The 27,808-nt window shown below is 40.7% G+C and overlaps 1 protein-coding gene across 3 annotated transcripts in view; it reads left to right on the forward strand.

Moving 5' to 3' along the window:
• The window catches only part of ATAD2B (ATPase family AAA domain containing 2B), a 173,179-nt gene extending 145,732 nt beyond the window's left edge, over positions 1-27,447 (forward strand). For all 3 annotated transcript variants that reach the window (XM_084624746.1, XM_084624747.1, XM_084624748.1), the window contains exons 25-28: positions 15,578-16,273; positions 23,750-23,877; positions 24,678-24,806; positions 26,358-27,447. In XM_084624746.1, the coding sequence (XP_084480872.1) occupies positions 15,578-16,273; positions 23,750-23,877; positions 24,678-24,806; positions 26,358-26,399 (995 nt within the window). In that variant the 3' untranslated portion in view covers positions 26,400-27,447. The remainder of the gene's footprint in view (positions 1-15,577; positions 16,274-23,749; positions 23,878-24,677; positions 24,807-26,357) is intronic.
• Positions 27,448-27,808: the final 361 nt, after the last annotated feature.

Genomic DNA, 27,808 nt, shown 5'->3' on the forward strand with positions numbered 1-27,808 from the left:
TCTGATTGTGTTTGCTACTTCTCTTGTGCCTCACTATCCATATTGTGAAGTTCAGTGTTGGCATTTTCATAATATCCTTGGCATACTGTTTTCACACTTTGAGTTGATAGTTAATTCTACTTCATGTTACCTTGAAAACATGGATCATTCTTACAGTCAGGCCTCTGAGATATTTTTCTTTTTTACTGTCAGTCAGATTTCTTAAGCAATAATTTAAGTGCGGGGTAGACTTTTCATTTTTGTGCGTAAAATATTTGTGTAGGGTCAGAATCTTCTTTTACTGGTACTTTTGAGGGGTATATCTTGCCTTTTCTTTGGTATTAAGTTCTGCATCATTTTCCAAAGCTGTTAGAGCTCTGCTGTCTATACAGACAAAACCCAGTGTTTACTAAATATATAAAAGAAATTGGTAGAGATTGCAATTATAAAATGAAGCTATAGCAATTCTGAGGTCCTGGCGAGCAAATAGGCCATGTAGTGTCGGATTAAAATTAATTTAAAATAAATACCAAAAATATAAAATCCCAACACAGTTTGTTATCCCTAGTTCAGTTACACTGGTGGCTGTCCTAGGTAGGGTGCCCAGATAGCAAGTGTAAAAATCAGAGAAGGGGGTGGTGGAGGGTAATAGCCCCCAAAATCGGGACTGTCCCGATAAAATTAGGACATCTGGTCACCCTAGTCCTAGGCTCTGGCAGCTTTCAATGTTTTTACAATTATGTACACTAAATCTGGTAGTACCACTGGGGAATATTTGCTAAAAATAGCTTTGTGTACGCCCCACGTACCCTGGCAAAATAGGGAACCTATAATTCATCAGATCCACCAGTGATAGCAATAAGGAAAGATGTAGTGTAGACAGGGCTCAGGGGTGGACTCAGGGGTGTTTTACCACCATGGCATCTAAGTTTGCCCTATGTGGAGGTGACACTGATGTAACTTGCGTGTAAGTTTTGTGGGAACACACCAGTGACGTGAATGAAGGGTGAGTGGGGTTTACAGTGGTATGACATGAGTGACAGAGGGGCGTGTGTGTGTGAGAGACAGAGAGAGAGAAGTGGATGAGACAGTGCTGGTGGTGTGTCTTGTCCCGGGTAGCTGGTAAATTAGTCATTGCTGAAGCAGTTTAAAATATACGTTTTGGAGGCTACAACAGCTAGAAGTGCCCCTTTAACTATTGCAAAGTTGCTGTAATAAAACTTAGTTCATATTGCTGTGTCGTGCCAGTAGATGGAGCGTGTAGCACGTTATTTTGCTGTCTCACAGTCAGATGCTTCAGTGTTACATCCAGATGGTCCCTGTGGGGAAGATTTGCTTTTTTTGCTGTATTCAATAGTACTGTATTAAATTGGTGGAGTGGACTGACCAAGTGCTGTTCTGCTTGCATAGGAACCTGCACAACTTGTTATGTGGAGTGAGAGGTGCTCCAAATGTCTCATCTGTGTTTGACAATTGCAGAAAGGAGAATTCTTGTAGATTTATTTTAAAGCTAGTGAAGTATTAAAAATAGAATTAAATTCCAAACTTCAAATTAAAATTTATTTTACAGCAAGTAAAAATAATAGGAGAAACATATTACTGACTTTATCCTACTAGAGTAAGCCAGACTGTCTGTGAAGCTGTCTGTTGCTGAGACCAACCAAGGAAATGACCGGGGGGGGGGGGGGAAGACATACTTCCTGAATAAAACCAATGTTTAGTGTATTTAAGTAAAAGCTGTGGCTTAGGATAGATTAGTCTTCACCAGTATTTGCAAATGACCTAAGTTTTGATGCCTGTTAACCCTCTGGTGGAAGGATAAAGAAAGCTCTGCTACTTTTTGGGGGGGATGGTGACAATTTTTCTATAGCAATGTTAAAAAGAAAAAAATTCTCTTTCCATTACTCATCCTCTTTTTTCATTCTCACTCCCTCCACGCAAATTCCATTTATTCAGTTTCCTTTCCCTTCTCTTTGAGATGACTTCTGAATGCTTAGCAGACGTTAACTAATATTGACTAGCGACTCTAAAACAAGTGAGAGATCCTGAGGGAGGAGCGGAAACACTGGCTGCCTAATATTTTTTGACAATTTTAACCAGTTTCTGCATTTGTGACCAAAATCTGCACTGTTTATTCTGGAATTTCAGCACCTGTGTCTGATGGCATTTTAACTGTCACCTAGAACTGAAGGGTTAAGATGACTGACACTGATTTAAATGCTGGTAGCTGCTGATGCCTTGTCAGGCTAGTGTTTCAAGTGTTGCTGCTTCTGATGGAACTGCAGTGATGATAACATAACAAAGGTAAAAAAAAATTGTGGGCAAGAAGTGTAGACCCAGCCATACAGGCCTCTGCTATATTGCTTCATTTCAAATAATAGATGATGCAGCCTTTTAAGAGGGTGGTTTAGTTGACAAGCCTCCTGAACTTTAAAGGAAACTTTTTAAAACATTAAAAAAATTGTCATCTTCAAAGTGAGTTACACACACTAATTAATCCTCAGAACAATCTTATAATGAGGTAGAGGGAAGTATTATTGACATTGAGTGTTTGAGCGGTGGCTGCAGATGGAGTTACTACCTGAAATTAGAACTCAGGAGTCCCTGTTTTTCTAGCCTGAGGTCAGACAACTACTGTAGATCACGACTATACCATACATAGTTTTGTATTAGGAACATACAAGAATTGCCATGCTGGATCAGAGCAGTGTTCCATTTAAAGCAATTTCATGTCTCTGACATGAGCTAGAAACAGATGTTTCACAGGAAGGTGCAAGAAATCCCACAGTTCACAATCATATATTGCTGATTTTTGAGGCAAACTTCTTAACTATTTTAGTTAATGCCTTTCTAAGACTTTAAAAATTAGGCTTTTATAGCTTCTAATTTAAAAAAAAAGAAAAAATCCTATGTAACGAAACTATGGAAGTTTTTGTTACTCTTGACTCTCTAGTTGCTTTTTTAATCCCATTAAACTCTTGTTCTCAATATCCGGTGGCAGTAAGTCCCATAGGCTAATTATGGATTGCGTAAAAATAATGTTTTGTTCTTTTTAAATATGCTGCCTTTCAGTTAAATTGAATCTTTTTGTTTTGTGTTATGATAGAGCCAGTGGGAGCTCCTGAATGACTTTTTCTGTATTTTTTTCTTTTGTACACTTCTCTCTCAACACACTTCATATTTGTCTCATCCCTAACTCAAATAATTCCAACGTGTTCAGCCTCTCTTTGTATGAGAAGTCTTCATATGTCTGTAAACATTCTGATCACCAGCCATGTTACATTTACGTCAGGCCCGCAAGGGGACTACTGAGGAAAAGCCTTTTCTCTTGCAAATGAGTTTTTCTGAGTTCACAAGGTTTATACTCAAATCATCAATTTGACCATGAACACTGCAGGTATTAGTACAAGAAGACGGTAAACAAAGTATGTGATGATTATGCATTAGATTGTGTAAAGTATTGGGCTAAAGGTTGCTGTACATTTACAGAATGTTTTTTGACTTTCTACCTGTAGTTTTGTTTTCCACCTTTTTCTTTTGTGTGCTTTATTTTCTGAGCCATGTTCTTTGGTTCTGTGTTTCATTAATTTTAATTTCTCCTTTTGACATAGAAACCAATCTTGCAATGAAAAGACTTCACAACATTCTCTTCTGGCCAATGATGTGAAACATCTGTCTGGATTTTTTAAATAAACTTAAAGTAAAAGGCTGTACTTAAGTTAATACTTCTGGAATGGCATATGACCTACGGAGCTTTGCAGTTGTTCATAATTACCTCACTTTATTGTTACATGAAGGGTGGTAGTCAGTGGGCCTGAAGAGCCAACTGAATTGGCCAGTCATGTCAACACCTGTAATAGCTACCACTTATATAGATGCTCAACAGGGGTACAAAGGCTCTGGACCATATAGATTGACTGTATATAGCTGGACTCCACAGATGAAGTTAATCTGTTTTCATTTTCTTTTAATTGGCATAATTTTTCTTTTTAATTTTTGTGTGTCTGCCCTATCCCAAAATTAACTATTGTAATGCTATATAATGATTGGAATGGGAGAAGGTTTATGCTAAATGATGAAAGGATTACATATTCGTGTCTCCCTTCTTGAGTAAGAGAAGTCAGGTTCATCTTTTGAATGCTTGTCCATATATATTCCTCTTTTGGTCAGTATGCCCCCTGTGTACTCAAGTTCAGATTGTTTTGGCCAGCATTGTTCATTGGGGTTGCACCTGTGCACTGAATGTCCTTGTGTCTCCCACCCAAGAGCATATAGGGTTTGGGCTATCCCCAGCCGTTCCTCAGTTGCTTATCACTGCTTGCCTGTGGCTACGAGTTGGAACTTGCAGTGTCCAAGCTTCTTGCCCACTGTGGAGTCTGTCAATTATATTGTAAATAGATAGGTACTTAGCCATTAGGAGTAACCTTTGATATCTAAGAAGAAGAAGAAACTTTTTCTTCTTTGTCTGAAATTTTACCAGGACCGGGGCCAGTCATAATGGAACACAAATCTCCGGCTTTAGAACTGCCCTTTACTCGAGACACTAATGCCTCTTAGAAATGGGTACGCAAAATGCTTATTGTGTCTCAGTGATGTGCCATTTGTAAATTGTTCTTAGAGAACTGAAGGCTAGAGTCTCACCTGAAGTTGCTCTTTTTGAGGAGGCCAGTGCATTCCTTTTCAGACCCTGGATGAAAATCCTGAGCACTCATCCTCAAAAATTATTCCCGCTGGCTTGTCTGCATATGCAGATCATTAGTACTTCAGAAATTACTTGGTTCCAACCTCTTGTCACTGAGGCCCCGGTACCAACACTTTCTGTTCACCCGCCTACAATATTGGCGTACTCCATATTGAAATCCTACACTGTGTTGAGACCTTATAGTTTTTTCAGACTCACTGATACTATTGGTAGTAAAGAATATCTCCTTCGGTGCTGAGCACGTCAGCGGTATTGAAGCAGACAATTTAAAAATAACCATGAGTGGTCAGTAAAAGATACCATTATTCAAGATACATTCATCAGGCGTGGTCAAACAGACATAGACCTGGAACACAATCAAAGAGAAAAAACTAGTCACAAGTTCTGTTCCAGAGCAGGGCAGAGTCAAGGATTTGCATCCAACACATTCCTGATCCCCTGGTTCCTGAGTCTAATATATGATTACCATCAGATTCCATTGTTCTAATCTTGATAGTTTTCAGAACACTCAGGCAGGACTCAACCAGAATGATCATGATAGCACTAGGCAAGCCAGGGTTGTTTAGTTCAAAATCTCCGTGAATCTCTCTGTTCAACCTCCAATCCAGTTGCCTCTTCACCCCAGTGTGGTATCCCAAAGACGCTGCAGATTCTCTGTTTGGGTCCACCTTTCCTGTACCTCATGGCATGGATGCTGTCTGCTTAAGATCTGTGGAGATGACCTGTTCATCTGAGCTACAGAATATTCTTATGTACTGTAAAGAGGACTCTATGAGGCTTGATTACTCTAAGTGGAAGAAATTTGCAGTCTAGGCACACCACCATCAGTTATCTCTTTGTCAGGCTCAGATCCTTGAAATATCAGAATACCTTCTATTGGTAAGAATCTCTGGACTATCTGTGAGCTCCTTAAGGGTCCATCTGCCAATTCAGGAATATTTGACCTCACACTCTACAGTAGCTAGGTTCATGAAGTGCCTTATCTAGCTATATTCGGGGTCTTCTCCTTGGGATCTCAACATTGTACTGACTGGTTGATGATGGGTCCAACTGTTGAGCTACTAGCTACATGTTCCCCGTTTAATTTATCCATCAAAGCAGCCTTTTTTGTAGCAAAGACATCTTCTAGAAGCTGAGGAGATACAAGCACTTGTTACAGGACTTCCATACATGGTATTTCATAAAGGTAGGGTGCCCTTGAGACCTCACTTGAAGTTCCTGCCTAAGATAGTCTGTAATTTCCATCTCAATCAAATAATATATCTGCCTGTTTTCTTTCCCACATCCATGTTCCAACAAATACAAGGAGGAAGCTAAACTTCATAACTTAAATGTAATTAGGGCACCTTCCTTCTACCTGTCTAGGCCATTTAGGATGTGCCCTAGATTGTTTGTATCTTAGGGATATAGGGTGAAAGGACAGGTTATATCAACACAGACACTTTCTAGTGGATTTCTGAATGCATTAAGTTGTGCTATGAAATAGCCAATTTAGATCTACCATTGAGGGTTACAGTCCACTCCGTGAGAGTTCAAGCAGCCCTTGTAGCATTTTTGAGAAAAGTTTTAATAGTAGAGATATGTAGGGCAGTTACCTGGAGTTCAGAGTATACATTTATCTAACATTATTCCATAGTAACAACATCAATATCTGATGTACACATTGGCAGGACTGTCGTACAATCATTGTTCGGCCAGACTCTTAGGTCACTGCTTGTGAGTTACCAACAATGGAATATATAAATATATATGGACAAGCACTCAAAGATATGGTTACTTACCTTACAGTGAATGTGTTTCTTCTAGATTTGTTGTCCATAGAGATTCAATGACCTGCCCTCATTTCCCACTACTATGGAATCCTGTAACACCTGGATTTTGTGTTGGTGAAGTAACTAAGGGACAGTTGATTTTCCCAATCTACATCTTGCTACATTTCAGTGATGCATGATGTTATTCTTAGTGTGTATAGTGTATTTGTAAAGGCGCTGTGTAAGCGTAAGCTATTATATTACTACAGATCATCTTTGTAGGACCTTAAGGTCCATATATTTGTAATAAAAGCGAATATTTTTCCACACTAGGTTGTCTCCTGTACAATAAGTTGTCATCACACAAAGCTAATAGAATTTTTTTTCATATGTTATGTCTTGTCATGCATGTTGCCCATTCGTTTCATTAGAAGTTTGTAGAATAAAATGGAAACACACATCTGTGAACTGAATGATGACTGAATTTTCTCTTGCATGAAACATAGACAAAAATAACCTTAATTGTTGGGTTGAGAACAATTTGTTAATAAAGCAGAGGCAAGACTCCGTGTGTGTGTGTATTGTAACACATGCACATGCATTAATATGAATATAATATATTTTATTTTAATCTTCAAAGTAATTTACCATCATCACCCACCCAGTGCACTTTTCTGGAGCTTTTTGAACTTCAGTATCAGTTTGAAGAATTTTGAATGAAAATTGAGAACATCAAGCTTCTTGCTATGCATAAAAGGAAACAGTTTTTTTTTAATAGGTGTGCAATTGTTTAGATACCCATTCCCTTGCTCACTTAGGTGGAGTAATTGGTGATGGAGAGAGTGGGGCTGATGGGTAGAATCATAGAAATGTAGCACTTCAAGGGACCTTGACAGGTCATCTATTCCAGTCCCTGGCACTGAGGCAGGACTAAGTAGTATCTGTATCATCCCTGTCAGGTGTTTGGAGGTTCTCAAGAATGGTTTCTCAAATCATGAAGATTTCACAACCTCCCTAGGTAATTTGTTTCTAACTGTAAGGGTAGTTAAACGTTGGAAGATTTTCATAATGTCAAACCTAAATCTCTCTTGTTGCAATTTAAGCCCATTACTTCTCCTGTTCTCAGTGGTTAAGGAGAACAATTTATCACCCTTTTCTTTATAACAGCCTTTTGTATACTTGAAGACTGTTACCATGTCCCCCTTCAATCTTCTTTCTTAATCTTGAGGTGAGTGAGCTTGTTTGGTGGTTTGTTGTTTTTCTTTCTCTTTTGGGTTACTTAAAGTTACGGTGTCAGTCGGGATTCTGTGTTTAGGGACTGTTTGAGACTTTGTTCCCTTGATCATTTTTGATCAGCTTTAGTCAGCCTTGAGATCACTCTTCCCCGGTGTGACTGACGATGGGGTTGGGCTGACATAGGAGAGAAGGTTTTAAAAGCCAGAGGCTAAATGACCAAGAGGAACTAGCAAACGGGAGTTTGTTGGAGGGAGTCGCAATATAATTGCTGTGATTAGGAAAGGCCACATTGCCAGTGTCAATGCTGCTCCTGTCTCCTCCACCTGCACCTGTGTCCAGACAAAGACCTGGGCCATGGATGCCTCAGTCTACAAATCCACACCAGAATCTGGACAGTGGCCTGCATTTCACTTTTATAGAAAACCAAGCTGAGGAAATCGTCCAATGTGAAAGGTGCCTGTGGGTGAAATCTGTAAGGAAGCAGGTGGGGAGAGGTAGAGGAGGTGGTGGGTAGGCTGAAGAGCATCCATGCACACAAGGAATTCATTGAGAATATTCATATGGAGACTGCCAAGGCTGAGGAAACTATCTAGCTAGAGAAGACAGCTGTCTCATCACCGGGGTAGGAGGATATGGCTCTGTCACAGGGAGGACACTGGCTGCTGGTTACTTCAGGCAGCAGGCAGTGCTCCATCCCTGCTCCCAACCTACTTATCATAGTGATGAAAAACAGTTATTCTAACCTGGCAACAAGGGATGAGGAATTGCCTGCAAAGATGGAGGAGGAGAAGCTATTTAGAAAAGCTGGACGAGCACAAGTCCCTGGGGCTGGATGCGCTACATCCGAGAGTGCTAAAGGAGTTGGCGGATGTGATTGCAGAGCCGTTGGCCATTATCTTTGAAAACTCATGGCGATCTGGGGAAGTCCCGGATGACTGGAAAAAGGCTAATGTAGTGCCCATCTTTAAAAAAGGGAAGGAGGAGGATCCTGGGAACTACAGGCCAGTCAGCCTCACCTCAGTCCCTGGAAAAATCATGGAGCATGTTCTCAAGGAATCAATTCTGAAGCACTTAGAGGAGAGGAAAGTGATCAGGAACAGTCAGCATGGATTCACCAAGGGCAAGTCATGCCTGACTAATCTACTTGCTTTCTATGACGAGATAACTGGCTCTGTGGATGGGGGGAAAGCGGTGGACGTGTTCCTTGACTTTAGCAAAGCTTTTGACACGGTCTCCCACAGTATTCTTGCCAGCAAGTTAAAGAAGTATGGGCTGGATGAATGGATTATAAGGTGGATAGAAAGTTGGCTAGATTGTCGGGCTCAACGGGTCATGATCAATGGCTCCATGTCTAGTTGGCAGCTGGTATCAAGCGGAGTGCCCCAAGGGTCCGTCCTCAGGCCGGTTTTGTTCAGTATCTTCATAAATGATCTGGAGGATGGTGTGGATTGCACCCTCAGCAAGTTTGCAGATGACACTAAACTGGGAGGAGAGGTAGAAACACTGGAGGGTAGGGATAGGATACAGAGGGACCTGGACAAATTAGAGGATTGGGCCAAAAGAAATCTGATGAGGTTCAACAAGGACAAGTGCAGAATCCTGCACTTAGGAAGGAAGAATCCCATGCACCGCTACAGACTAGGGACCGAATGGCTAGGCAGCAGTTCTGCAGAAAAGCACATAGGGGTTACAGTGGACAAGAAGCTGGATATGAGTCAACAGTGTGTCCTTGTTGCCAAGAAGGCTAACGGCATTTTGGGAGGTATAAGTAGGAGCGTTGCCAGCAGATCGAGGGACGTAATTGTTTCCCTCTATTCGACATTGGTGAGGCCTCATCTGGAGTCCTGTGTCCCGTTTTGGGCCCCACACTACAAGAAGGATGTGGAAAAATTGGAAAGCGTTCAGCAGAGGGCAACAAACATGATTAGGGGACTGGAACACATGACTTATGAGGAGAGGCTGAGGGAACTGGGATTGTTTAGTCTGCGGAAGAGAAGAATGAGGGGGGATTTGATAGCTGCTTTCAACTACCTGAAAGGGGGTTCCAAAAAGAGGATGGATCTAGACTGTTCTCAGTGGTAGCTGATGACAGAACAAGGAGTAATGGTCTCAAGTTGCAGTGGGGGAGGTTTAGGTTGGATATTAGGACAAACTTTTTCACTAGGAGGGTGGTGAAGCACTGGAATGCGTTACCTAGGGAGGTGGTGGAATCTCCTTCCTTTTGAAGTTTTTAAGATCAGACTTGAGAAAGCCCTGGCTGGGATGATTTAGTTTGGGATTGGTCCTGCTTTGAGCAGGGAGTTGGACTAGATGACCTCCTGAGGTGCCTTCCAACCCTGATATTCTATGATTCTATGACTCTAAGCTGTGTACCCCCAAGGGGTCAGAGGCACCCTTCTGTCACCCTGACATGGCATCCCGGAAGGTATGCTGCCTGCCAGGGGCCCGTATCTGAGATGCTACAGAGGGATTGTCAAGAATCATTCAGCCCTCTGTCTACTACCCCATGGATCCACTTAGGCACTAATGATACTGCAAGGTATGTCCTGAGCAGATCAGAAGTGACTGTCAGGCTCCAGGTGTAAAGGTGAAGTAATTGGGGGTGCAGGTGATGTTCTGTTTGATCCTTCTGGTCACAGGTAGGGGTCCAGGCAGAGACTAATGCATCCTAGAGGTTAATGCGTGGCTGTTCCGATGGTGTCACCAGGAGGGCGTTGGCTTCCTTGACCGCGGGGTGCTGTTCTGGGGGAAAAGGACTGTGGAGCAGAGATCGGGTTCACCTGCTGAGTAAGGGAAGAGTATCTTTGGATACAAACTGGCTAGTGAGGAGGAATGACTGGAATATTTGTATAGAAGGGTACAGCTTGCTCAGGAAGGACAGGCAAGGAAAAAAGGAAGGAGGTCTTACCTTGATGTTGAGATGGAAATTGGAGACAGATTTGTTGAAAGTCTTTGGGTAAGGATAAAAGGAGTAAAAAAACAAAGGTGATGTCACGGTAGGGGTCTATTATAGACCACCTAATGAGGAATAAGAGGTGGATGAGGCTTTTTTAAACAGGTAACAAAATCATATAAAGCATAGGTCTTGGGGGTGATGGGGACTTGAACTACCCAGAGATCTGTTGGGAAAATAATACAGCAGGTCACAGATTACCCAGCAAGTTCTTGGAGTGCATTGGGACAATTTTTTATTTCAGACATTAGAGAAAGCGTCTAGGGGGAGGAGCTGTTCTAGACTTCATTTTGACAAATAGGGAGGCACTGGTTGAGAGTTTGAAAGTGGAAGGCAACTTGGGTAAAAGTGATCACGAGTTCATGATTCTAAGGAATGGGAGGAGGGAAAACAGAATAAAAACAATGGATTTCAAGAAGGCAGACTTCAGCAAACTCAGAGAATTGGTAGGTAAGATCCTGTGGGAAGCAAGCCTAACGGAAAGGAGAGTTGGCAGGGTTTTTTTAGAAGATAAATTATTAAGGACACAAAGCAAACTATCCCAATGAATATGAGAGATAGGAAGTATGGTAAGAGGTCACCCTGGCTTAACCAGGAGATCTTCAGTGATCTGAAATTCAAAAAAGAATCACACAAGAAGTGGAAATTAGGTCAAATTACGAAGGGATGAATATAAAAAAAATAACACAGGCATGCAGGGACAAAATTAGAAAGAGCAAGGCACAAAATAAAGTTAAACTAGCTATGAACGTGAAGGGGAACAAGAAAGCATTTTAACAGATACATGAGAAGCATGAGGAAAACCATGGATAGGGTAGACCTCATTCAGTAATTGGAGGGAAAGGCAAAAACAGAAAATGCAGCAATGTCTGAAGTATTAAATGTCTTTTTTTGCTTCAGTTTTCACCAAAAAAATTAGCAGTGATTGGACTAACATAATGAGCCATAAGTATAAAAGGGGTGGGATCTGATGCTAAAATAGGAAAAGAAATTGTAAAGAATTACGTTCACAAGTTAGATGTCTTCAAGTCAGCAAGGTCTGATGAAATGCATCCTAGAATATTTAAGAAACTGGCTGAAGAGATCTCTGAGCCATTAGCAATTATCTGAGAATTTATGAAAGATGGGAGAGGTATCCCAGTACTGGAAAAGGGCAAATATCATAGAATCATAGAATATCAGGGTTGGAAGGCACCTCAGGAGGTCATCTAGTCCAACTCCCTGCTCAAAGCAGGACCAATCCCAAACTAAATCATCCCAGCCAGGGCTTTCTCAAGTCTGATCTTAAAAACTTCAAAAGGAAGGAGATTCCACCACCTCCCTAGGTAACGCATTCCAGTGCTTCACCACCCTCCTAGTGAAAAAGTTTGTCCTAATATCCAACCTAAACCTCCCCCACTGCAACTTGAGACCATTACTCCTTGTTCTGTCATCAGCTACCACTGAGAACAGTCTAGATCCATCCTCTTTTTGGAACCCCCTTTCAGGTAGTTGAAAGCAGCTATCAAATCCCCCCTCATTCTTCTCTTCCGCAGACTAAACAATCCCAGTTCCCTCAGCCTCTCCTCATAAGTCATGTGTTCCAGTCCCCTAATCATGTTTGTTGCCCTCTGCTGAACGCTTTCCAATTTTTCCACATCCTTCTTGTAGTGTGGGGCCCAAAACGGGACACAGGACTCCAGATGAGGCCTCACCAATGTCGAATAGAGGGAAACAATTACGTCCCTCGATCTGCTGGCAACGCTCCTACTTATACCTCCCAAAATGCCGTTAGCCTTCTTGGCAACAAGGACACACTGTTGACTCATATCCAGCTTCTTGTCCACTGTAACCCCTATGTGCTTTTCTGCAGAACTGCTGCCTAGCCATTCGGTCCCTAGTCTGTAGCGGTGCATGGGATTCTTCCTTCCTAAGTGCAGGATTCTGCACTTGTCCTTGTTGAACCTCATCAGATTTCTTTTGGCCCAATCCTCTAATTTGTCCAGGTCCCTCTGTATCCTATCCCTACCCTCCAGTGTTTCTACCTCTCCTCCCAGTTTAGTGTCATCTGCAAACTTGCTGAGGGTGCAATCCACACCATCCTCCAGATCATTTATGAAGATACTGAACAAAACCGGCCTGAGGACGGACCCTTGGGGCACTCCGCTTGATACCAGCTGCCAACTAGACATGGAGCCATTGATCATGACCCGTTGAGCCCGACAATCTAGCCAACTTTCTATCCACCTTATAATCCATTCATCCAGCCCATACTTCTTTAACTTGCTGGCAAGAATACTGTGGGAGACCGTGTGAAAAGCTTTGCTAAAGTCAAGGAAAAGTATTTATGGTATTTATCTATAAAAGGGTGAGTAAAGACAATTCAGGGAATTATAGACCAATCAGCTTAATTTGGATGCCCAGAAAGATTATGAAGAAAATAATCAAACAATCAATTTGTAAGCACCTAGAAGAAAATTAGGTAATAAATAACAGTCAACATGGATTTGTCAAGAACAAATCCTGTTAAACCAACCTAATATCCTTCTTTGACAAGGTAACAAGCCTTGTGGATGAGAAGACGAAGTAGATGTCTCATATCTCCACCTTAGTAAGGCTTTTGGTACAGTCTCACATGAGTGTCTCATAAACTAGAGAAATATACCCTAGATCAGGGTTCTCAAATTTTTCTTTCTGAGGCCTACCCCAACGTGCTATAAAAACTGCATGGCCCACCTGTGCTACAACTGTTTTTCTGCATATAAAAGCCAGGGCAATTGTCTGGGATCCCATGCCACAGGGGCCCCAACAAAGCTACATTGCTGAGGCTTCGGCTTCAGCCCCAGGTGACAGGGCTCTGGGCCCTGGGCTTCAGGCCTATGCGGTGAGGCTTTGGCTCTCTGCCTTGAGTCCCAGCGAGTCTAACACTGTTCCTGCGTGGCGGACCCTCTGAAACCTGCTTGCGGCCCCCTACGGGGGCCCCTGATCCCTGGTTGAGAACCACTGATCTAGAGGAACCTACTATAAGGTGGGTGTACAACTTGCTGGAAAACTGTATTCAGAGAGTCGTTAACAATGGTTTGCAATAGAGGTGGAAGAGCATATTGAGTGGGGTCCCGCAGGGATCTGTCATGGATCCAGTTCTATTGAATATCTTTTAAATGGACTCTGAAATCTTTTTATTTACTACTACTACTTATTTTTTTTTTTTATTTTCTCTGGAGTCTGGTCCTTGACTATACCTTGACCAATGAATTTGGACCTTGACAGAAAAATTGGTGAAGGCCTTCTTGCAGAACCTGGAGAAGTGTATATGAGCTCCAGCAAAGTTGTGCATGATACAAATGCAGCTGATCATTAACAATACAGAGAAACTGACTGTGTAGAAAGTGCTGTTGAATACACAAACTAAGCTGGGAGAAAACAAAAATTTCTCAGAACTCTTTCAGCTCTAGTATTCTTAGAGGTTACTCGTAACAATAGTATGTATATACTTTTCAGGTAGAATTATGATTTTTCAAGGTGAATGTGTGCTTTTAAGAACTTTTTAAACTAAAAAGTTAATGACATTTTTTGTTAATGTTGTAGTTAGTAAAGTCTTGAAACTAGTTAAATTATCAGATTAAGTGGCACTTTCAGGGAAGGCATTCACAACATTACATTTAGTTATGTTTCTCTGAGCTCTTGTCATTTAATGTGCAGCACTCACATGGTACTAGCATCTTCAGAGCAACTTTGTGAACACTGATTTTCATAACTGACCCAGTGAGGTGGGTAGGTATAGTTAATGGACTTAGTTTTTTTCATTTTGAAAGACTGTCACTTTGAGAGAGCTTCCCCTTAATACTGATTTGTGCTGGCAGTATCTCTCCAGAAAAAACAATGTGACAACTTTAAGTGTAGCAGCCCCCATTTTTAGGTGGAAAATCTTTTGCAAAGTGGTTATAACTTGCCAAAGAGCATAAGTAATCTGTATCAGAGCAGGAATTGGAATCCAGGAGTTCCCATCTGCCAGTCTTTGCTCAGTCTACTAAAATACACTTTTTCTCATCATCTGTGCTCTTACAAGGAACACTGAAATTCAACATTACAGGTGAATACTCTTCCTGAGCTATTGTTTGAAGTTTCTATTAGGAAAATCAGCAAAAACCCTTTTCGAGATTGGGGTCCCATTGTCCTAGACACAGTGTACATACACACTTAGAAGACACTGCCCCATCCCAGACAGTATATAATCTAAGTTGAAACAAAGTATACAGTAGGAGGGAGGAGGACAAGGGTAATGAAACTAAGGTCATGAGGTTATGCAGCTTAATTCTTGCACAACATAATAGTTCCAAGTCATCTGAAAGAGTTTTTAAAAAAAAAAGTGGAGTAAAAATTGGCTTTCCTCAAATTCTTCATCACACAGCTATAATTATCTGTCTGATATTTAGTGGTCTAAATAGAAGTGGGTTTTCATGAAGAATGTGATGAAGGAAAAAGGAGTGGCCTTACCAATTAATTTAATCAGTGCTTCCTGCATACTTGGTTAGTGTAAAATATCCACGATGGGTGGAACTTTCAGAAGTGATCGGCATTGGCCTGACTCTGCTCTCATTGAAGCCAGTGGGAGTTCATTTTCTGTTGATTTCAGTGGGAGCAGAATTAGCTCAATGCTAATTTGAACCCCTCCCCCCCGTGGAAAGTTTGGGAATGGTGGGTGTCTGTTAGTATGTATCAGAGTAACAGCTGTGTTAGTCTGTATTCGCAAAAAGAAAAGGAGTACTTGTGGCACCTTAGAGACTAACAAATTTGTATGAGCATAAGCTTTTGTAGCTCATCACAAAAGCTTATGGGCAAATAAATTTGTTAGTCTCTAAGGTGCCACAAGTACTCCTTTTCTTTTTGTTAGTTTGTAGTCAATTATCCTGATGCATGTGTTGCAGATGTGTGTGCATTTAAAAGTGACATGTTTTTCTGTCTCTTCCAATTCAGTTCGAATAAGGAGGAAATCAAGACGACGTTCGCAGTGGGGTAAAGGCATTATTAAAAAGAGAAAAGTCAACAATTTGAAGAAAGATGAAGATGATGCAAAATTTGCTGATGATGAAAATCATGGGGATGGCAGGAAGCTGCTGGAGAATGGGGAGCTAGAAATCAGCACAGACTGCATTGAGGAGAATGGAGAGGAAATGGGAGATCTGTCTATGACAAATGATGAGTCCTCTTGTGATATCATGGATATAGATGCAGAGCAGAGACTTAACAATGGGACAGTAGGGAAAGAAAACAGTTTTGCATCAACAGAAGAAGAGAGTTCAAATGAATCCCTGTTAGTAAATGACTGTCTTACTGTGAATGCTGAAAAGGAATCAAGGAAGGAGTCTCCATCTAAGTGGGACTGTGTGAACGGTGAGGCACACAGCTTAGAGGGGATAGCTGTTCCAGAATGTCAGAATGGTAAAGCAGAACCAGTTAATGTTTCAGTATGTGACAGTGATTTGTCTCGTAATGAGCAAAAAGCTGTGTCTGAAGATCAGCCAAAGGAAAAAACAGAAGCTTCTGGTGAAAATCAGGGAGCTGATTTGGTGAAACAGTCTAATACTGAAGTACCACAATACAGCAATAATGAAAAGACACCACTGAGCAGCACAGACGTTGAGACTAAAGATATTGAACCAGAAAAAGAAGGTATGGTTTACGTTTTCAGTACGTCCAGTACTGAGATTAATGCAAAAGTAAATGTAGATGGGTATACTTTGTTGCAATAGCAGGTGAGTAGTGTGTTTTGTGAACTGCAGCCTGGACATTTTGAACATCTAATATTCTTATAACAATGCCATAGTAAATGCCATTTTTGGTCACATTTCCTTAGATAAATAAGTCTACCGTAGTATTGACAATGTTCTATATGCTTTTGTATGGTTTCTGTGGGGAAACTGCAAATATACAGGTAACATTTTGTGATACCGAAAAAAATCTTTTTTTAAAGATTCCTCCCACTGTTAGTATGGGACATTAGTATGTTGTGGGTTTGTAGTGCTTTCTGATCTAGGCATTTACAGTGTCACTGTTTCGGTTTTAATTCAATAAAATATAGAACATACATAATCTTGCAGGATTTCCTTATTGCAAATTTGAAGGATTTTGATGAAATCAGGTTAAGAGTAGAATATTTGTAAAAAATTTGAAACAAAAGCTTTTTGCCTGAGGTATACATGTTGCTTTCCAAGTGATGATCCCTGCTGGGAACAGTTTACAATCAATCAATAGATAGACAGACGTTGTAGAGAAAGGACAACAAAGAGGTGGGAAGGATAATGGTGAATAAAAGCAGAGAAACAACAATCCCTTAGGGCCCACAGTTTCCTGGGGGCGGGTGAAAGCTGTTCATTCGCTTGCCTGCTTTTTTGTTAGCTGTTTCATAAATAGGTACAAGAACAATGTATCTTTAAAAGGTTAGTGTTAGGGTTTGCAAAAGAAATGAGTTTTAACAAAGGTTTTTAAATGATAGGTGTCGTTATTCCTCAGTGTATAAGGTTTGGAAGTGTTTTCCAAGGATAAAGAGTAGCATGGAATAAGGTACAGTAATAAGTGATAGGAGATGAAGAATATGTGTAGATTAGAAACTTGAGCAAGGCAGTGTACATGAGAAGATGAACAGGAAAAAGTGCTGATTTGTCAAGAGGAGTGGATTTTTGAGGGCCTTGTAGGTTAGGAATACAATCTTCTACTTGATGTGGAAGGCAAGTGGTAGCCAGTGAAGGAACTCAAACTGGGGGCAATGTGGCCTGAGTAAAAGGGGTCGAAAATACTTTTAGAAATTTAATTATGTATAGACTGAAGAAATCCAAAGCGACAATCAGTATTTTAAGAAGAGAGGTGGGTTGAATAGTTGAGGCAAGAGATAACCTATGGCAGGACAGGATCAGCAGTAGCTATAAAGAGAGAGAAGAGTAAATTTTGGGAGATGTTGTAGAGAGAGAACCACTAGGATTTGGCAAATGCTTGGATGTGGAAGGAGGATTGAAAAGTCAAATATGACAGATTTCAAGCTTTGGTGTCAAAAGATATTAAAATTTTACGTATAGTGTTGGAGAAGGGAGGGCTTGGGAGGAAAGATGAGAAATTTGGTTTAATCAGGTGGAGAGATTTGGAGAATGTCTTGCATCTGCACTTTCCTTAGAAGTTAAACAATTTGATGTTGCTCTGTAGAGGAGATATAACAGACCCACTTCTGCAGTGACTTAAAAATTATTGTTGGGAATTAAGGGCTCAGTTTTGAAGTTGAGCTTTTTCATAGGTGCCTTTGAACTGTACAGTTTTTTTTAAGAACATAATTAACTTTTAGGAAAATATACATCATCGTGAAAGTGAAGACGAATACTATGCATTGGTTGAACCTTCATGTTTATATATTAAAAAAAGGAACCTGTGCATTTTATAAAAATCTCAATGCACAAAGCTTCAGCAAACTTTTGGTATCGTAAATTACATGATTCAATATACTTTAAAACAAAGTATAATTTATTTTTAAAACTTAAAACTTTTTTCTCAAGTTTTTACTTTAAATAATATATCCATCTACTTGTCTAACCTCCAGCAGAGTTGTTGTTTTATCTTCTATCTACATGTGGGGAAAAAAAATTTAAAAGTATCTTTACTTTTCGCAGAAATGTGTCTGGGAGCGTGACACCATTAAACCAACGATTTCAGTGACTTAAACTTACTGTAGGTTTGTGAGAATTCCACATTTATCCATACTTCTCCCTACATTTTTAAAATTTCACCCATGGAAAAATTTGACTGGAGATTTTTGGTAACATTGCCTGTTCAGCCTGCACATGTGTCCGTCACATCTCCATGCCCTGTACCAAGGCAATGTAGCGCAGCCTGGGTAAACAGCCTTAAGTTTTTTCTCAACCACGTTTGACCAGAGATAGTTTAGTGTGTGCCTGTTGTTCTCTTTAGAGTTAGAATGTAGTATATAGTGTTAGTTCTCTAGTTAGTTTATAAGATTCTTAGTACTTTATAGTTGTTGGAACTGTTATTCCCTTCTTTTCAGGGGGAATTTTTGTGTGTGTGTTTTCCCTTACTGAGGTGTCAGGTTTTTTTTCTTGTATCTGGGATACCAGGCTCCCCAGATTTTAAAACGTGCCTCTCTTGTTGAAAAGTGATTCCCGTCAGCGATAAATGTTTTCAGCATATTGCTTGGGAGACTCACATATCCCCAGCAAGTGGAATATTTGCACTTGTTTTAAGGGACGATCCCACAAAAACAGGGCAATTAAGTATAGAGTGTTCGTGATGGAGAAAGCCTTAAGACTGACTTCAGACCTGGGGACAGGAAACCCCCTGAACAGGAGCCCTCTGCTTCCGCTAATGTCCTGTCTACATTGAGATCATGTTTACGAGAGCTTCCAAGGTGAAGGCAGCATTGAGATCCTGGTCTCTGACACTCTCCATCAGCGAGGTACCTATAATCGCTTCATCGGTACCGAGTGCTTCCCGCTCAAAGACAAAGGAGGGGGATCAGGTAAGTGAAGGAGAACGTAAAGTTCTTTCTTAAAGAAGATTCAGGAACCAGAGACCTCAGGGCCCTGTGAGGAGTGTTGTTGAGGCTCCAAGTACTTTGGGTACCATGAAGCACTTTTAGGACTTCATCTAAGTCCCATTCCTTGCTGATAAAGGGTGTGGTATCAAAGACTCCTACTGTGGCTGTCATCAGAGCCTATGCTAGTAAGAGAGCAGCCTCACTGGAATCTGCAGTACCCTCAGACCCATGATCATCACCTCGGACAGTGACATCGAGAACAACTTCAATGCCTGTACCATCTTCCAAGTACCACAGGAGTACCCTCATGAGCATGAGGAGTACCCTCATGAGCATGAGTCTCCCCTCCTTGTGACTTCCGAACATCCTTTGGTACTGAGAGCTGCTAAGTCATCAGCTGCGCATGTTGTATTGAGACGCACTACTTCCCAATATCTACCATTCAGAAAGAACTGTTGTGACTTCCTTTACAATAGGTAGAAGAGCATTCGTAGTCCGACTCAGAGCTTTCTGTTCAAGGCTTTCCAGTTTATTTGCTCAAATAATAGTATTTGCTCAAGGAGATGTTATTCTCTGCAGATGGAAGGAAGGCAGGCATGATACAAGATCTCTGCCTGTTAATACTTGGGATCATTAGTAATGGCTACCTCCTCCCATGCCTTGTGAGCCTCCTCTTTGGCCTTATTGGGACCCATGGGCAGTGTACTATCTGCAGTTTTCAGTGTCCCCAATTCAGTCTCATAAGGAGCATAAAAGACCTCATTTTCCGGAACCTTCCATCCCTCTCCTCCATGCTGAATCAGCAAAGGAGATCTTTGTGAAGCAAGGGGCGAAGGTGGACAAGGAAGTCACTCACCGTACAAATATCTCTTCTTCATCACCTGATTAGGGAGTAATGCTTCCACCATCACCATTAGCTGATGACTTTCAGCAGTTCCAGGACCTACTGAAGCAGATAGTGAACACGCTTCAAATTCCCTTGGAAGAAATCCAGGATTCCCATCACTAACGTCTGGACGTATTACATACTTCTGCTTCAGCACTGGTGGCACTTCCAATTTAATGAAGCTCTCCTTGAGCCAGCCAAGACCAAAGGGCCAAATTCCAGCAGCACACCCTACCTGCAAGAGTGCCAATTAAAAAATACTACACTTGGGCCAGGGATCCTGAGTTTTTTGTTTTTACACCTGACACCAAATTCTCTGGTCCTGAACACAGTTAATGAAAGGTGCAGACAGCATATTCCTAAAGCTACCCCATATAACAAGGACCAGAAAGGGTGTCCAGACCATTTTGGTCATAAAAGCTCCTCTTTGGTCACATTACGGATTAGGATTGCAAATCATGAAATGCTGATATCGAAATATGACTATCTGAATAACCAGAAGTTTAATGCTGTTGTTGACCATTTTGCAAAAGAACATTAGGATCAATTTAGTGCCATAATTAGGGATGTCAAGTGATTACAAAAATTAATCGTGATTAATCGCACGATTTAAAAAAATTAATCTCACTATTAATCACGCGATTAAAGAATAATAGAATACCATTTATTTAAATATTTTTGGATGTTTTCTACATTTTCAAATACTGATTTCAATTGCCATATAGAATACAAAGTATACAGTGCTCACTTTATATTATTTTGATTACAAATACTTTGCACAGTAAAAAACAAAAGAAAGTGTTATTCAATTCACCTATTACAAATAATGTAGGGCAATCTCTTTATCATGAAAGTTGAATTTACAAATGTAGAATTATGTACAAAAATAACTGCACTCAAAAATAAAACAATTTAAAATTTTAGAGCCTGCATGTCCACTCAGTCCTACTTCTTGTTCAGTCATTCACTCAGACAAACAAGTTTGTTTACATTTGCAGGAGATAATGCTGCCCGCTTCTTGTTTACAATGTTACCTGAAAGTAACTACAGGTGTTTGCATGGCACAGTTGTAGCTGGCATCCCAAGATATTTACGTGCCAGATGCTCTAAAGATTCATATGTCCCTTCATGCTTCAGCCACCTTTTCAGAGGAAATGCTTACATGCTGATGACGGGTTCTGCTTGATAACGATCCAAAGCAGTGCGGTTCGACGCATATTCATTTTCATCTTCTGAGTCAGATGCCACCAGCAGAAGGTTGATTTTCTTTTTTGTTCGGGTTCTGTAGTTTCTGCATTGAAGTGTTGCTCTTTTAAGATTTCTGAAAGCATGCTCCACACCTCGTCCCTCTCAGATTTTGGAAGGCACTTCAGATTCTTAAATCTTGGGTTGAGTGCTGTAGCTATCTTTAGAAATCTCACATTGGTACCTTCTTTGCATTTTGTCAGATCTGAAGTGAAAGTGTTCTTAAAATGAACAATATGTGCTGGGTCATCATCCGAGACTGCTATAATATGAAATGTTTCAACTTGTTTGGATTATTTTTTCTACTGAAACAGTCTGGTGAATTTAACATATCGTGAAATCTTTTGATTGACCTGAATCATGATGTCTGGTGACAGTAAGAGTGAAAAAGTACATGAGTCAACACTTTCCATAGTGTGTGTTCTTCAAAAGCCTGATTTAAAACATTTTTTAATAAATCAAATTAAACAAGATGAGTATATAACTCATTGCAAACGATTTTTTAGCTACTTTTGATAGACTCCTCTGAGAACTTAGACAAAAATTTGAAAAATACTGGGCTTCTTTAAAAAAGAAGCATTAAGGCTTGTTGGAAGGTCCATGGAACAATCCCAGATATCAGACTGAAAATATCTCACAAACTAAGGTTGCTACCACTGACAAGCACAACTTTAGGGCCCAATGCTGAGCATCCATAATTCCTATTGAGGTCTAATGAAAGTTACTGGTGTTCTGCACTTCTCAGGTTTAGTTCTTCATAGGCAAGTGACAGTTGAGTACATTATAGCCTTTTTAGCTTCAGTTTGTGTCGTATCTAAATTTCTAACTCCAGAAAAATAGTCAACTAAACATTGTCCCCTCTGAGCCATTAAGAAACAATGCTGACTTGGCTCTAAAGGCAGTCCTTTTGTCTAGCTTTTTGCCTCGAAGAATGGTTCTATGGCAAAGGATCTCAAAGGTGTGAAGCAGTGGAGTAACCAGCATGGGATATATGAGTGGACCACGACTTTGGGTGGGTGGGCAATTACGGGGTGGGGGAGCTGGGAAGGCAGAAGGAATGGAGGGCCTGCCTCTCCCCAACCCCCTGCAGCCTGCTTTGCAGGGGGCAATGGATGGACCCTCTGGCCAGGGGCGCCTCGGGCACGCATCGAGCTCCAGGAGGAGATGCTACTTTCCAGTGCTCACGGCTCTCTTCCAGGTCTCTCTTCTGACACTGGCCCGGCTCCCCCCAGATGGCAGGCCTACCTTTTTTGAAGATCTCCTCTAGAGCCGCCGGATACCCACTCAGTCGCCCTTCTCCCAGTGGTGGATTAGCCCCTGGGCCAACCTGGGGCCCCGGAAAAATGGGCACCCCTGCACCTCCACCTGCTCCACCCACCCGGCACTCCTTCCGGGGAGTGGGGTGGGACCATGGGAGCTTTCTCCACTCTGCCCTCCCCACCATCGCTCTAGCCTGGATGTGGGGTCGGAGTGCAGGGGCTTGCCCCTCTCCGCCCGCCCACCCGGCACTCCAGCCTGAGAGTGGGGTTGGGATGCGTAGGCTTGCCCCAATCCACCTGCCCAGCCCTGGCAGGTGCGCCAGGTGGGTGGAACTTAGCAAGTTCCTGACCCTGCTCTCTGGCTGGAGCGCCAGGTGGCCGAAGTGGGGCAAGCACTCCCTCTCCCCGGCTGGTAGAGTGTGACAAGCCTCCATGCCCTGACTCCACTCCCCGGCAGGAGCGCCGGATAGGTGGGCAGAGCAGGGCAAGGGCCAGGACAGAGCCGAGGCTGTGGGGTGGCCTGGATGCTAAGTGGATGGGCCACTGCCCACCCAGGCCCACCTGTGGCTATGCCCCGGTATGAAGTATGTTGGAGGGGCTCAAGGGGAACTGAAGGGAGAAGAAATTAGTACAGTAGACCAATGACAACAAGTACCAGTGACTGGAAGCTGAATAAACTGGAGCTAGTCAAATTCAGACTTTAAATAAGATGTACCCTTTTAATAGTGAGGGTAATTAAATATTGGAACATCTTGTTGTGGAAAGTGGTGGATTCTCCAACACTGTCTTTCAGTAAAGATTGTGCTTCAGTATGCAGTATTTCAACCAGAAATTATGGGCTGGATGCAGAAATTAGTGGCCTGCGTTAAGCAGCAGGTCAGACTAGATGATCGGCTGTTGACCTTGATGGGAGGTAGCTGCTTTAATAGTAAATTCTAATTATCATCTTATATTTTCAGCCAGGTTTCCAAAACCAGGGTGTTGTGTACAAATGATTCTGTCCTATTTACAGCTGTCAGTAGTAACACAAGGTCAAATCTTAATTTCAATGCCTCGATAATATGGTGGTATGGACTATATAAATGCCATTAGCTGTTTTAGTGGGGGTTTGTATGGGTCATCGTATTTGAAAGACTATTAGAAATGTGTTACATTTAATAAATATTGTACTTTAATATTTTCAGTTGTTCCTCATGTGCCATAATTTTGCATCCAAACTGCAGGTGTATCGAAACTTAAGAAATCTCGAAAAGTCACTTTGGAGCCCCCAAAACCTGCAAGTCTGGAGCAAGTTCCAGAGGAACCATTGGATTTTCTACCCCCTCTAGTTGTTGACCATGACAGATTAAAGGTAATGGTATTGAGAAGTAAATTTAATAATTACCAGTACCAACTCTTTTCAAACACCATGGAAGATATTTTTATACTCTGTACAGAATATTGTGAAGACCACTTCCGTTATTTTATATCGCAGAAAGTATAATCTTTTCTGTCAGCATTATCTTTTAAAGATTTTCTTTATCCAGCAATTTTTATTTAATTAGTGAACACATAACAAAATTGTTAAATACCCATTTGTATCTTACTGCTGTATCTGCAGATACAGTAATAAATATACATATAAAAGCTTTTTAATAATTATGGTATAACAGTCCAGTCCAGTGTTTCCAATGCAGTTCGTGCAGACATGATTATGCGGTAACAGGGGTTGATGATGTGGTTGTGTTTGATTGGTGAAGTGGAGTTAATATCCGCTCTCTTCCTCCCCACCCACATCAAGTTTTTTGTGTGTGTAGGCATCACAACAAAGGAGAGTTTTTTTTTTTTTAAGAAGGGTTTTGAATGTTTACAGAGAGCTTCTCCCAAGTGTGAATATGTTTTCCATAAGTGTAGTAATTAGAGAATCTCTGCATACTGAAACAAACAAATGTAAAGAAGATCTCTATTAAGAGTTATCTGCTCTTCAGGTTGTTGACAGCAGTTATATTATTTACATACTGAACCATGTTCTTGTTTGGAATATAAAATATGCTTCTAGCACATTTCTGCTTTGTCCATAAACAATTAAATGTAATAATTAGTCTCAAACAGATTTCAAGAATGAATATATGAAAAACTTGATTCTTTGTGTTATATTTTTCTTCTTAACAGAAACTACTGGATTTGTTGGTTAAGAGAAGTAACGACCTGACTGTTGACCAACTTGAGAGGCTGTACTCACTCCTTAGTCAATGCATCTATCGGCACCGTAAAGATTATGACAAATCACAACTTGTAGAGGTAAAGTTTTACAATTTGTCTTATTTCTCATCTGAATTTTGCAATAGAATTTGGGTAGCAATATTTCTGTATTAACTGGTGCACATTTGAAATCCTCTTTTGAAAACTGTATTTACTAAAGATAAAAAGAAACTTGGTGCAATAATGGCTTAAGGAACACAGTGAACATTAGTTTCTTGTATGACCCAATCTCCCTATTTTTCCCTTGCAAACAATCAAACCCATCCTGGGTTGTGTCTGTTTCTGTCTCATTAAATGCTATTTTAAAGAACATAAAGGAGGCAAATTACAAAATCCATAAAATTCAGATATAAGACTGGAGAAGTAGTATGAACTCATTCTCTAGAGGGTGAGGGTAAGGACAGGAATCTGATAGCTTGGGAAAACAGGTGCTAATAACTTAGAATACCATTAAGAAGCAGGAGTATCCAAGTAGTCTTGTTGGCCCTAACACTTACTATTCTGGGTTTTGGGTGAATGACTTAATTTCTGTAATCTCTTCTGCAATATGGAACTAATACTTGATGATATCTATCTCATACGAGTGCTGTAAAGATTAAATTCTTGGCTTGCTTTGCATTACTGATCTTTCAATATAAGTAGTAGGTCTGGAATATTTTGACTACTTGGAACTACAGGTTCAAATGAACCTCATCTCAGCCCTTCATTCTTACGAGGTGCATAAATTAAGCTGTATGTTAACTTCTGTATGTGGCTTTCATGTAAAACACAAAAATGAAAGCCTTCTTGGCTCTGTAGTTGTTAAAGATCCCATGATGTGATTGGCAAGTTTAGGCATTTTCCCTACTACCCTTGGGCAAAATCTTTGTGTCTCACCCCATCTTGTCCAGCAGACTGTGAGCCAGTTGTCTGTCACTGCCACCCTTTACCTTCAAAATGTTTGCATTTCAGAAGCCCTATATCTGAAGAGTTTGTAAAGTACTTTGGGACTTTTGAGTAAGCATAGTGTTTTAGCAACGTAAAGTTCTATTAGTGCTTAAATATCTTCCTTAAAAAGGCTTTTCAGACTGAAGAACATGTCTTTTGCTATAGTCCATTTATAAGATTAGGTTTTAAAAAATACTGGATTCATTTCTAACCACTGGACAGTAGATGGTTGGTATGAAACCTTACATTTTTGTATGATGTGGAAAAAGACTACTACTTTTCAGTGGCCATGTTTTAGATAAATGAGTGACCTTAAATCAACAAACAAAAGTATTACTTGGCAGCAGCTCTGGTCCACCCCTCAGCATTCCTCATTTAGTAATACATGGAAGGCGCATCAGTCTTATCTTATCTGAAGTCTGATCTTAATACACCCACATCTTCCCATTAACCATCAACTAGGAAAACTGTTTTCTGCATTAATGCTTCTTTAATTAGTCTCCCATTTATTGTTTTCCATCCACTAGCAGAAATGGTTAACAGAATTGTCTGTTTTCTTATAAATTATTTGTTCAGGTTTAAAAAAAATCATAGTAGATCTGATTTAACTTTATTTCTGTTGCTGTGTATTTATATATAATTAATGCTTGGTGTCTCTTGCAGGAAATGGAAAGAACAGTTCATATGTTTGAAACATTCCTGTGATCTCTTTGAGATGGGTGGGTTTATCCTCTTAAACTGCTCATGGGAGAGCAGTCTTCTGAGCCATTCGATTTCCAATTGCACCAAGTATGTGCAGAGCCTTGGTCTTAAGTGCTCGCTCTCTTTCTGTTAAATTTGGTGCTATTGTCTCAGGTACCTGAAACCAACCAGCCTACAAGAACCAAACAGAACTTCAGACAGTTGTATCTGATCTAAATAAAGAATACAACACCACAACTTGGAGATTTTTGGTGCTACAGAAACTGCTCTCATTTCTGCTCCTGTTCTCTCTACATGCATTATCTTTTGGGAAACTTCAGACACAGTGGAGCAGACCAACAAACACAAAAAAACTGGATAGAGCAGATCTAACTAGGTTGAATTTTTTTAAATGGACAACTTTTTAAATTTTCCTTTTCCATTTTTTTTTCTTGTTCTCTGGGGTAATGGACAGAAACCTGTTTCAAAGATGACAGTGATGCATTGTGTTAGGAAACTTGAGTAACTGGATGTACAGTAATTTGAAAATGAGGCTCTCTAGAACTGCCTTTAATGTGCCTTTTTAGTCAATTGAGAAAGATAAGGCTATTCAAATGGTTGGGCTTGTAGCAAATGGCAGAGTTAGAAAGCTGTCTTCAGAATGAAGAGCTCCAAAAGGATGATTTGATTTCCTCATCATTGAATGGCAACCAATATTATGGTTCTAAAATGCCTGTCTTACTCTACAGAACTAAACTAAGACACACTGAAAAAAGAAACACACTTTACCAAAACAGTGAAATTCCTTTATTCTATGGGTATATTTATGTTATAGAAATAAACTACAGAGTGAAACTCTCGTATGTTGCTGAAAACGAAGTGAAGAGAATATTCGTTAAGGGGGCTATTCTTTTTTCCCACTATTCTATTTATTTGTTGTCCATTTTGAGTTCTTAGAAACAAAAGATGTTTAATTTCTTTCTGAAGTTTTGTTTTTATTAAAGCTAAGACTTGCTGAATGGACATAGAAAGGAGAGACAGTTAGCCAAAAGTCCTGGAGCCCTAGCTCACTGTAAGTACAATTGAGTCCAGGCTCCCACACCTTGGGCCATGTATAGCAGTATTAACGTGGGGGGGTGGGCGGGGAAGATACTTTATATTATCATTGGCCATTTGTGGACCTCTGAACTGGGCTGTGTGGATTGCAGTTCTCTGTAGCTGAACAGTGAGTGTATCAGTAGTTCAAAACCTTCCTTTTTGGAAATTGGAGACACACAATCTAGGCAGTTGCAAGAGGCAAGGACGTTGCAGTAAAAGTCTTATCACAGGCTCAGTGTTAAAACATTACCTGGGCTGATTTGTTTTAGACAAATAAGTAGAAAATGTTGTAGACAGCTTGGCTGGTGTTACCATATGTTATCGTTCATTATAAC

The sequence above is a fragment of the Lepidochelys olivacea genome, assembly GCF_965140295.1.
Source record: "Lepidochelys olivacea isolate rLepOli2 genome assembly, chromosome: 3".
Taxonomy (NCBI): Eukaryota; Metazoa; Chordata; order Testudines; family Cheloniidae; genus Lepidochelys; species Lepidochelys olivacea.